Source organism: Rosa chinensis, chromosome 3 (assembly GCF_002994745.2).
Source record: "Rosa chinensis cultivar Old Blush chromosome 3, RchiOBHm-V2, whole genome shotgun sequence".
Lineage (NCBI taxonomy): Eukaryota > Viridiplantae > Streptophyta > Magnoliopsida > Rosales > Rosaceae > Rosa > Rosa chinensis.
This window is the reverse complement of record NC_037090.1, coordinates 9,904,164-9,915,600: the sequence shown is the minus strand read 5'-3', so window position 1 is coordinate 9,915,600 and position 11,437 is coordinate 9,904,164. Positions and strand designations below refer to the sequence as shown.

Genomic DNA, 11,437 nt, shown 5'->3' with positions numbered 1-11,437 from the left:
GAACGAACGAACCCAACGAGTCGTGCTAGATTGATAGGGTTTCATAAAGACTTGCTGCAGAACAGCAAATGGTGATGCAGAACCATATTGAAGAATCAGACTAGAGTTTTAAGCTGTCGACCTTGGTGTTCTTCACCATTGTGGTATCCTAGAGCAGTTGAGTTTGCTGTTTAATTCAGCTGAGTTGACCTTGAGTGTTGGAGTTGTGCAAGACTTTGGTGCTGGATTTCCTTGGTAAGCCTTGCACACATAGCCTGCAAAGTTCTTAAAGCCCCTGGAATAAGATATGAACTGTTCATTAATTAAAGTCTCTGTTTCCTTGTGCGTTCGTGTGTTCGTATGTAGTTGCTTACTTTAGTCCGTGGTTACTGACGAGGCGGGAACAAGGTGACCTGTTTCATTAGCATTATGTGGCATAAGCTGCATCCCATGCACTTGATAGGTTACTGATCAGAAGTAGAATTTAATTTGATCTGGATACATAAATTTCAACATATGAAATAATTACTGCTAACCGTTCTCTCATGTTCACTGTTGTAACAATCCCATTCAAGTTATGGATCCTTTGTTGTTGATAACAAGATGTGCAAGCATCTTCCTTCGTCCAATTTCCTTTGTTGTTAGTCTCGCTTGAATGAGATTGCGCATCAATCCTGTCATCAATATCTTCCACGTTTTGTTCACAGAACACAAGCACCAGGATGAGGAGATGAAGGCCAGGCTTTTAGAGAGGTTGTAATGGGCAGAAGATGAGGAGCTGAGGTTACAAATTCAACATTCTCCTTTAGAGAGTTGGTTCAAACCCACTAACATTAAACCATTCCACATTTTTCCACCAATGCTAAGGTGGGACTAATTTGAAAATTGTTACAAGACTGAGCAAAAATTTAATGGGGATGCCTAACAAATGGTTTGTCAGTAACTTACATTTCCTTATTTATATGCATGGTAAGAAAAGTAAGGGGAGAGAATCTCCCTTTGCTCTACTTACAACCTTTACAGAGAATGAGACAAAGACTTGAATAATCAACTTAGTATCCTGTGGAAGTTAAAAAAACCCTCTTAATTTCAAACCCTGATTTTTCTGGTAATAATTCCAAGTCAAGATATTACAGAATTTGCGCCCACACTGCAAAAGAGAAGTTCGTACATAATCTACACAACTTTGAACTTCCTTCACACCCTTAAAAGTTAAAACTCACTGATTACTGTACCAGCTAGAGTATCATTTTACTTGCAAGGAATTCAGCCTAGTCTCCTGCACAAGTGCAGTTTACTTCAGGTTATCACAATCAGATTGAAGACACGCACCAGTATATGTTACACGAGCAGTAAGGTCTCCAAAGAGTGTCTTTGAGTTTGTACCAAGTAAATCTGCAAGGTCATCCATCACAGCAGCTAAAGCTTTTCTTAGAAGGATATCCCTGCAAAATGAGGAACATAGAAGATGATAAAGGACAAAGTTAGCTGCCTAATGGTAAAGAAGCCATAGTGGTTCTCCTTTAATCTACACAACTAGCCACACCTTCACAACCCTATTATAATTAGATGTACTCATCTTGCTCTACCATATTTTACAACAAAACTGACATTAAGAAAAAAAAAATTATCAACAACATGCATGCCACACCATCCAATCGGAACATGATACCTGTCTTTCTCCTTCAAAACAAATCCTATAAACTCGTAGAGAAGCTGGGCATATGGCATCATGATCTTAGACTTCTTGGTGCCCCGAAGTATACCAGAATAAGCTTCAAAGATGCTACACTTGAGCTGACTGCCGTACTCCAATAACTCATCATCATTGGAGTCCATCTGAGCACACAGCTCCGCAGCTCTCTGCATCATTGGCACTGCAGAGTCAACATACTTCTGAAAGTTTTCATCTATTGAGAGAGCTATGTCGCCAATGACAGAGAATATGGGAGGCTTGACAGACCGGTCGAGTGCTTCACTAGAAAGATTCGTCAACAGAATTTGCATAATCCCATCACAATATGGTACTACCTTGTACTTCAAGGCACGAACAATGTCGCCAACCACACCAACTGTGACAGAACAGGCTTGATAGTCCTTGAAATTTTGCAACCCCCTCTTCAAGTACTTGTATAATTCAGGAAGGTACTTGCCAAACTCAGACCCAGTAGCATGAGCAAGGGCACCAATAGCAAGCATGGCTTCCTCATGCACTGTAGAACTTCGGCAAGAAAAGACATTAAGAAACAAAAACATCATCTGGTCTGCCTGTGTCAACATAATGGACCTGGTTTCTAAATCATCTGCACTGCTAACTTTCTCGATTATAACCTGGAGAACGCCACAGAGAGAAGCCTGCAAGTCTGCTTGCTTTTCCTTGCCATCTGATGATACTATCTGACGCTCTAAAGTCTGACTCAACCTCTCCAAAATCACAGAGAGTAGTTCTCTTATAATCTGTGGTGCTTCAGTACTGCTGGAACACCTCACTACCTCGTTTAATGATTCATATGCAGCAGACGTCAATTTCAAATCATCCAAATCTGCACGACTAGCAGCAAAAAGAAGACTTTCAATGATCCTAGGGATATATGGCATAAAAAAAGATGAGTGCATTCCAGCTTCCTCATAGCCCTCAGCAAGTGTATAAATCGCCCGACACACCTTAGTTGCAACATTTGGAGCATCCTTAACGCTCTTCACCAATATATCTACCACTCTTGGAAGATTATCAGAAGTAATCACAGAAAATCCACCAACAGGACTATGCAAAAATTCAAATATACGACCGAGAGTCCATGCAGTAGTTTCTTTGACTTGGTTGTTTTCATCATTCATTAAGAAAAGCAAGTCATCTATAAGTTCACGGACCAGTTCACAGTATTTTAATAAGACCCCAAGATCCTGATAAATGGTTGAGCCTTCAATAATTGCACCAAGTGCAAAAACTGCTGCCTCCCGACAATGCCAATCTGGTTTCACTCTGTTAGCCACCACAAATGGAATCACAAGGGGTACAATGACAAACCCAACAGTTTGGGCAACAAGTTCTAGGCATTTCTTACCAGCCATTGAGATATTCCAAATGTTGTCATACTGGCTTACATTTTCTTCCTGCATCAGCAAAATCTCTAGCAATATTGGAATTAGAGAAATTCGAGATTTTTCTATAAAACGTGAATGAGGAGGCACAAAGTCCGGTAGAGAGTCCCAACAGTTCCTGTCAGCTGTCTTATACTTTTGCAATTCTATTTCTTTTTCACAAATGGAACTCCAGAACTCAATTGCTTGAAGGGCAACAGGTTCTACATCCCCTTTTACCGCATTTGATGTAAGCTCAAAGAGAGCCTGCATGTAAGTCCCAAGCACAGAATAGTACATAGAAGCAATTGAAGCAAGGCACTCAAAAGCAGCCTGCCTAACCTCTACCTCCTTAGACAAGGCAGTCTCACAGATCATCTTCATGATGTAAGTTCGTTCCGTCTCATTTTCAAAGTTTGTCTGAGCAAACTCCAAGGCATTACATAATGCCCTTGTTGCAGCAAGACGGACTTCAGAACTGTTCTCAGCAAGATTCATTCCTTGAATTACAGCTGTAAGAACAGAGTTTACCTCATCTTGCTGAAGATCAGGATGGGATATTTCCTCGCATACATAACCAAGAGTTTCCAAGGTTGACTGTTTCAAATCAGCAGAGCTATCGCGCTGAATCATGTTATTAAGCAAATGTCCGATTAGCTCAGGCCACTGTTTCTGGGGAACATCAATAGAAGCAACTTTGGCAAGAACTTGGGCAGAGGTGCGCCTTGCCTCTGGCACAGATGACCCAAGTGTCTGTAAGAGCCAGCTCTTGATTTGGGATTTAAATGCAATATCAATAGCCATCCATTGCTGAGCAAGATGTTTCTTTGTAGCAGAATCTTTGACATCTAGTAAGTTCTTAAGAACAATACCAGCCAACCTTCGGGACTCAACTGGCTTTTCATTGTTTGCTAGCTCAACCGACAACAACAGAAGGAAAGCAGGTAGGTTTTGCTCTTGAAATTTCCTCAGATTAGATTCTGCTTCAGTACGAACTCTTGCATCGGCTGATTGAGCTGACAATAGATACTGAGTGATCTCCATGGCCGTTTCTTTCCACAACGCCACAAAGGAAATCACCAAAAGGGATATATAAGACTAGATAACTAGACATGAATTATTGCATACATAAGGAACCTCCAAAATAAAAGCTAACAAGACATCCAATAGAAATAGTACCTCAATGTAAAAAATTGTGTATGATGTGCTTTCCTCTTATCTGCCAAATGTGATTTCAAACCTCACCAAACAAAATGCAAACACTAGACAATTCCAATTAACAGAAAAGTATCGATTTCTGTGGTACAATGCTATATCATCACAAAATTCTGAGAGCCTAAAAGCTTCACTAGTCATCATATTCAATCTACTTGAGCAATAACACAAAGCATCATTTCACAAACAATGAAAAAACCATTCCCCATTCTTCTCATACAGATTTGCCTGGTAATTAAGCTAACATCTATAATCCTAGTATAAGAACCAAATCAAATCCCATCAATACATCTCAAATCGATAAACCCCAAAATAAAGGTTAAAACCCTAGAAATTAAGCCCCAATCTAGCACAACATCCACAGTGAGCTTGAAACTAACAATGAGCATAACTTAAAAAGCCTCATACCGAACCCTCGCAACAGAATCGAAACCCTAATTCCACTAAAGCAGGCCAGATACTAGCGCAAAATGGAAATCCTATTAGTGCGAATCAATTCCAAACATGGAATTGAAATAAATCTATACACAGAAACTTGAAATAGAAGCTGTACAGTGAGAGTGTAGAAAGAGAAATACCTCCAATAGAAGCCGATGAGTAAAATGAAGCTCTAAAACCCTACTCAACGACCAAGAAGGAAATGCTTCTGCCTCGAAAAGAAGGAGAGAGAGAGAGAGAGAGAGAGAGAGTCCGACGGTGCTCTGGTTTGATGTTATCGCCGATTTACAGAGAAAGGCTCTGCATTTCGAGAGCTTTGAAGAAGCAGGAGGGAGGGAGATGAAATGGGATTGGCAACCCTAGAGTTTTTTAGAGGGAAATCTAGCACGTGTGAACGATTGGCAATTTTTGGAGGGAAATTTCTCACGTGTGAAATTTTGGTACAGAAGTTCGTTTTTTTTTTTTTTTTTTTGGGAGAAGAAAAAGAACTAATTACAACACGATGGTAGAATCAGAACTTGTACAAATGGTACCTATGTATGGGCAGACTAGTAGTCAGAGCTTGTACATGTCAGCAGGGGCCTTGTGGTTGGTTCTACAATCTAGGCCAAGAATTGGATCAATTGAAATCACTAATTTTAGGGTATTTGAGGTGCCGTTTGGTAAAGACCACGAGTGGGAGTGGTCAGAGTTGGAGGTAAATTATTTGGAGAATAGAAATGTATTCTTGGGATGTGAAAATTCTTCATTCTCTGTTGATGGCTCAGACTAGTACTACTCTGGATGCAAAGCCAATTGCATGTACAGACAGGGACGTAGCCAGGAATGACATGAGGATTGGGCTAATTTTATACATACAAAAATTTTGCGAAGAACTCTTTTTTTTTTTTAGATTTGGAACCCAGTGGGAGGCTCATCCGGCAATGAATTCACCTTTTTCATTACGCAAGACACCTCTCACACCACTATGAGTTGCTGACCATAGAAGATTTCGGTATTGAAAATGGGTTCACAATCATTAAATCAAGCTGGGCCAATGTTATTCGATCGAAAAAAAAAAAAGGCTGGGTCAGTGTTAAATGATAAGCCTAAACGACCCCTCTGGCCTCTGCACTTCTTCTTTTTTGACTTGTGAGTGGAAGACTTATTCTCTTAATTATCTTCATATACCATCCAAATGATCCAAATTATTATTTGAAGCCATTTCAAATATATTAAATATCAGATACCATTTTACTCTGTCCAGAAGAAACACATGCCCATAGTATTATTACCTCGCCCATATGACCAGACACCAAATATGCAATTATCAAACACCAAACACCAAATATGCAATTCCCAATTATCAAACATCATCAGGCATCAGCAATGACAAATTGACAATCAATTATCAAATATCAAGCATCATCAACAAGACAACAACCCATTCCAAACCATTACCAAACATCATTGTAGGCTTGTAGCTGGACAACCCATTCGGCCATTCCCAATTATCAACCCATCATCAACAACCCATCAGCAATGACAATCAATCAACCAAAAATCCAATACCCGGGATCTGGGATTGAAGGAGTCGCAGTCTCGTAGTGGAGCCGCGGAGGTGGCTCGGTGGCGGAGGAGGTGGCTCAGGCATGGAGCGGTGGAGGTGGCTCGGCGGGACTGCCGGGACTCGCTAATTGAACCTAGACGGCTGGAACTCCTGGAAGGTAGAAGCAAAATGGGGACAGCGCCAAAGGGAGAAGGGGAGAGTCTGAGAGTTGAAAGCATCAGTATATTTTTTGTTTTTTTGTTTTATTTTTTATTGGGCTATACCCATACTTTGTCGATTTTGGACCAAATTTTCCCTTGAGCTGTAGCCCAAGTAGCCCTTGTCTTGGCTACGTCCCTGTGTACAGATACTTCATGGATAAATGGTTTGAGTGGCTCTCACTTCAGAATACAAACTCAAACTTGGATCCGGCTGTTTTTTTCTTTAACATGGAAGATGAAAAGGTGGAGCTACTTTCAGTACCTAATATTTTAGAAGCACCACATATTTCATAGATACAACCACAACCACATACCAAGTTTGTAAGTGACAAATTAAGATCGATCTAATTAATGCGACTATATATAAGACATATGCTTCCTTTTGTTTTACATTAATTTTTATTCTTCGGATTTTGGTACTTTAATTGTACCTCTTATCATTTATTAATATATATATATATATATATATATATATATATATATATTTTGTTTCCTAAAGCACTAAAATTATGTTTTATAGACACATGTCCCCCCGGCCATTTGTTGTAGGAGAATTGAAGAATGTTATTCAAACAATATAACCTGAATTTTTCATTCGTAGTTTTGTTAAAGCAAACAAACATAAAGGAAATGATCTTGGAACACTAAACATATGCTAATGCTTTATTTTATGATGCTAGTAGACCAGCAATGCTCCCCAGAGCAAATTAATGGATGATGCAGAACCACCATATTGAATCATACTGAACTACTGAAGTGTTTCAGCTCCCCCCGCGTTCTGATCACCTTTATAGCATCCTTCTAGGCTCGAGTTTGCCTTTCCACCTGAATTGATGTTGTGTTGATATGATCTGCAAGCCTTTGGTTTCGGACTGTCTTTGTAAGCGTTGCAGACATACCTCACAAAATTTAGGTAATCCTGCATCCATATATAAAGAGTTCAATAATATAATCTATGTGAGAGAAAATGAGAAATACAAAGAGATCGACAGCAAACGCTTACATCCTTTAGCGGTTGTCCATTAACAACCACCCATGGTACGTACTCATGAGGCGGAACAAGGTGGTCTGTTTCTTTAGCATTTTCAAGTATAAGCTGCATGCCATTCATTTGGTAAATGATTAGCACTATATTTAAGATATGTAGACATGAGCTTTAACTTGTATGAAGAAAAACAACAGTGTACGTGCTGTAAAATAGTATGAACAATCTACCTTCTTCTCATATCCACTGCGGTAGCACTTTCCCAAACGATCCGAATCCATCTCAAGTTTTACACAACAAGATTCCCAAGCATATTCTTTCGAGGAGTGCAGTCCTTCAATAAGTTTACTCTCAAGACAATGAATGAACTTGAAATGCCGCTTCTGCATCAGATACAACAAGGAGATAAGATGTGAAGAAGATAAAATAAAACCATATGTACATTGTTCTGGAAACAATTTAAGTTATCCTATCATTGTTACTAACTTACTATTATAATGTTTTTGTAAGACCTATTGTAATGGTAAAAATTAAAATAAAAAAAATGTGATAGTTGCAATATTCACCTTTGATTTATGGTAAAAAAAAGCCATAGAAAGATGGCCTTACCACGTCTGACCAGAGGTGGATTGCACAGGCTTCTATACTGTTAAAGTAGCATTCGTCTGGGCCATGCCGCAGAATATGAAGCAAATGGAATGATAATTATCCAAGATTCCAAGCACAAAAGAAAAAAGATATATATATATATATATATATATATATATATATATATATATAAAATAAATAAAGATGGTGGAGAGGGAAATGTGACCTGGCAAACGATGGTCTTGTTAGGTGCTTTGACCTGAGCATTTCCATATGGAACTAGCCTAAGGTTGACAATGCTTACGAGATCCCCTTCGGGATCGAATAACGTAGCTGCTAGTTCATTTACAATGAAGCTCGCACAGGATGGGCATAGAGTTTCATAATACAGAGAGAGGTTAACTTTCTTGGATTCAAGGACATTGACGCCGTTATCTTCAAAAGAAGGATAAGATGCTTGAATGGAGAGCACGGAAGTGAGAACAACAAGGGAAAACAAGAGCTTAAGAGAAGCCATTACTGAATGCTTAGGTGATACCCCGAAGCTACCTGAAGTATGCGCCAGCACTGCTCATGGGCTCGAATGTTAAAATGCGGGCTCTGACCATAATGGCCTTCTTGATTTTGGGAGGTATGAGTTGCTTATGACCACCTCTAGCATGAAAGTGATATTTACCTGTATTTCTTCTTCTTTTAGCTAAATGTGTGGAGATGACTAATATTATGCTCTTAATTAAAGTCATTCGCTTTAATTAGTTGATAATAAGAAGGTGATAGATCGATGAGTGGGATAATGATATTGCATTGCTCCATGATCGTGATGGAAAACTAGCCAAGAAGACCATTAATTGTAGAGGCCGGGATAAAGTGATAGCTAGCATATCGATGTCAGTCATGGTCTTTGTGCACTATCTTTTGAGTCTTGACTTGTCCAACCATTACATTGAAGAATCAGAATCCTCTTAGAGACTCAATTAGCATTGCATTGTCTTTTGTTTGCATGAAACATACTCTGTATTGCACCATTGCAACTTAGTGTGCATGAAGATGCATGCAACGATTTACATCAGATCAGTACTATCTTCAGTGGCGGATCCAGAAAAGTTTCTTAGGTAAGGCAAAATTCAAGGCAAACAAGAAAAATCCAGCCAAGGTAAGGCAAGATTCATCTGGTTTTGCCCTTTTCTGCTATGTTTTAGGTAGTTTCCTTCAGCCAACATATATAAATCAAGGTAGACAAGAAAAACTCAGTCTAGGCAAGTGCCCAAGCTGGCCTATATGTGGCTCCGCCCCTGACTATCTATAGAAACTTAATTAGCAAGTGCTTATCAGAACTCATGTATAATGAACTAGCTAGGCGCACGCGATAGGTTGTATGGACAATGATTTACTCATACTTAACCGATAAAATGACTACTGATGACACATTAAGTCAGGTACATCCTCTCACAACGGATCAACCCCATCCAGTTTTCGCTTGTAATCACTCGTGTTCATAAGAGATCCCAACAGTAAACCCAGTTCATAAGATCCCAACACTAAATTCAGAAAATTAAGTTCCACCATGTTACGAATAAGTTTAGGAACAATTATTGTTTGTATGTTGTATCAAGTCACGTTTAACAATTCTCTAGTATACATATTCCGATAATAAAAGGCATATGGCCCCAAAAGATGTATTTGACTTAGTCAACCAAATAATAATTAATTACTGTACAGTGACTCCCGAAATCATAAATGAGTGATTTTGTTTTAGTGAAACTATCAGAACGTACATATCAGAATCTATGATCCAAAAACATTTTTTTCTTCTTCTATTGCATAGGTCATTACAGGAGAGCAGCCTTGAAAGATTTGGCGAAAGTTTCAAGGTCTCTTAACCCTTGCAATGGAGATCTAGCTTCACCCAATACCTTCACAATGGCACTACCAACAATAGCACCATCTGCCCCCCACTCGGCCACTTGCTTCACATGCTCAGGCTTCGACAATCCGAACCCAACAGCCACTGCCTTGTTCGTCACCTCCTTAATCTCCCTCAAGAGACTCGGAACTTGTTCGTTCACACGTGGACGAGCCCCGGTGACCCCCACCGCACTCACCAGGTACACGAAACCCTCCGAGGCTCGGACAATGTCTTTCATTCGACATGTTGTAGTAGTGGGTGTGGTTAGCAGCACCAACTCAACGTTGTTCTTTGCGGCTTCATTTCTCAAGCGTTGTGTGTTTTCAAAAGGGACATCCGGAACCACAAGCCCACGGACGCCGGCTTGGCTAATGGTGGACATGAAGTTTTCGATGCCATGCTTGATAATAGGGTTATAGTAGGAGAATAGAGTGATCGAGCACGACAGTTGGGGAACAACATCTTCTAACATTGAGATGATATTGTTGAACTTTGTCCCTCCTGCCAAGGACCGTGACGCTGAAGCGCGTATGACCGGACCGTCTAGTGAGGGATCGGAGTAGGGTATGCCTAGTTCGATTACATCGGATCCACAAGAATCGAGCACCTTCAACGCTTGAATGGTTGTTGAGAGATCTGGATCACCGGCGGTGATGTAGGGGATGAACGCTACTTTCCCTTGTGATTTCAATTTTGTGAAAGTCTGTGAGATGCTATCGGTAGGGGCACGAGGGAGGGTGAGAGTATCCCTTGGATTTATCTCAAGTAGTTTCTTGATTGGAAAGGTTAATGCTGTTTGGGATGGAGAAGGAAGATGATGAACTGGGTATCGAGGTTTCTTTGTATTCAGTTGAAGAAAGCCTGAAGTAGTAGTAAGTTTAAGAGAAGTAGGAATCGCCATTGAGGAAAATGTATGTTTAAGCCGGGATGCTTCTCTGGTATATATGTTACTAGCTAATTGTGCAATGGTGCGATATGATGAGCCATACGTACACTTATATACTGGATATGTGGGCCAGAATGGTCAAACATATATGAAACATCAGCTCAATTGCATGTCAAATCTACGCGTCAAAAACTTTCTTTTCTTAACAACATAAACGTGTCATTCAAAAAAAAAAAAACAACATAAACGTGAAGAAATTTGTTTTCCCAAAAAAAAAAAAAACACGTGAAGAAATTTTACGCATTATATTACTAACTACGTATGTTGCAGCTCCAGCAAGCATCTCTTTTAAGGTTTTAAGTCAACTGAATACATCTTGTGATATCACAAGGTAAATACAAAATCTTTTATCTTGTAGAGCATGTGATGTTTTTATTTTATTTTCAAAAGGGCAATGATATAGGGCCTCAATGAGGCCTAAGATTTGTGGCCTCAATCCTAGGTGTCAAGCCATGTCATCTATACACCTCACTAATTTGTCAAGACATGACATGATATTCTTGAATAAAAAGACTATCTTATCATTTCAAAATCTAATGGCTCTAAATTA

The 11,437-nt window shown here is 39.6% G+C and overlaps 3 protein-coding genes across 4 annotated transcripts; all 3 read right to left on the bottom strand.

The window, feature by feature from the left end:
- Positions 1-933: 933 nt before the first annotated feature.
- On the bottom strand, positions 934-6,452 carry LOC112195142 (importin subunit beta-1). Its single transcript, XM_040516017.1, has 3 exons — positions 4,240-6,452; positions 1,631-4,112; positions 934-1,424 (listed from the first exon to the last, which is right to left on the bottom strand). The coding sequence occupies exons 2-3, from the start codon at positions 4,102-4,104 to the stop codon at positions 1,274-1,276; spliced, it is 2,625 nt and encodes an 874-aa protein (XP_040371951.1). The 5' UTR covers positions 4,105-4,112; positions 4,240-6,452; the 3' UTR covers positions 934-1,273.
- Positions 6,453-7,016: 564 nt separating this feature from the next.
- LOC112194608 (gamma-interferon-responsive lysosomal thiol protein) lies at positions 7,017-8,611 on the bottom strand. 2 transcript variants are annotated; one of them, XM_024334824.2, is made up of 5 exons: positions 8,262-8,610; positions 8,057-8,122; positions 7,678-7,830; positions 7,466-7,558; positions 7,017-7,381 (listed from the first exon to the last, which is right to left on the bottom strand). In XM_024334824.2, exons 1-5 carry the CDS (start codon positions 8,550-8,552, stop codon positions 7,211-7,213), a joined length of 774 nt encoding a protein of 257 aa, XP_024190592.1. In that variant the 5' UTR covers positions 8,553-8,610; the 3' UTR covers positions 7,017-7,210. The 2 variants fall into 2 exon arrangements, with proteins under 2 accessions (XP_024190592.1, XP_024190594.1); XM_024334826.2 differs by lacking the exon at positions 8,057-8,122 and having other exon boundaries at positions 8,262-8,611.
- A 1,076-nt stretch (positions 8,612-9,687) lies between these two features.
- On the bottom strand, positions 9,688-10,908 carry LOC112194607 (tryptophan synthase alpha chain). Its single transcript, XM_024334823.2, has one exon. The coding sequence runs from the start codon at positions 10,840-10,842 to the stop codon at positions 9,865-9,867; it is 978 nt and encodes a 325-aa protein (XP_024190591.1). The 5' UTR covers positions 10,843-10,908; the 3' UTR covers positions 9,688-9,864.
- Between the last annotated feature and the right edge of the window lie 529 nt (positions 10,909-11,437).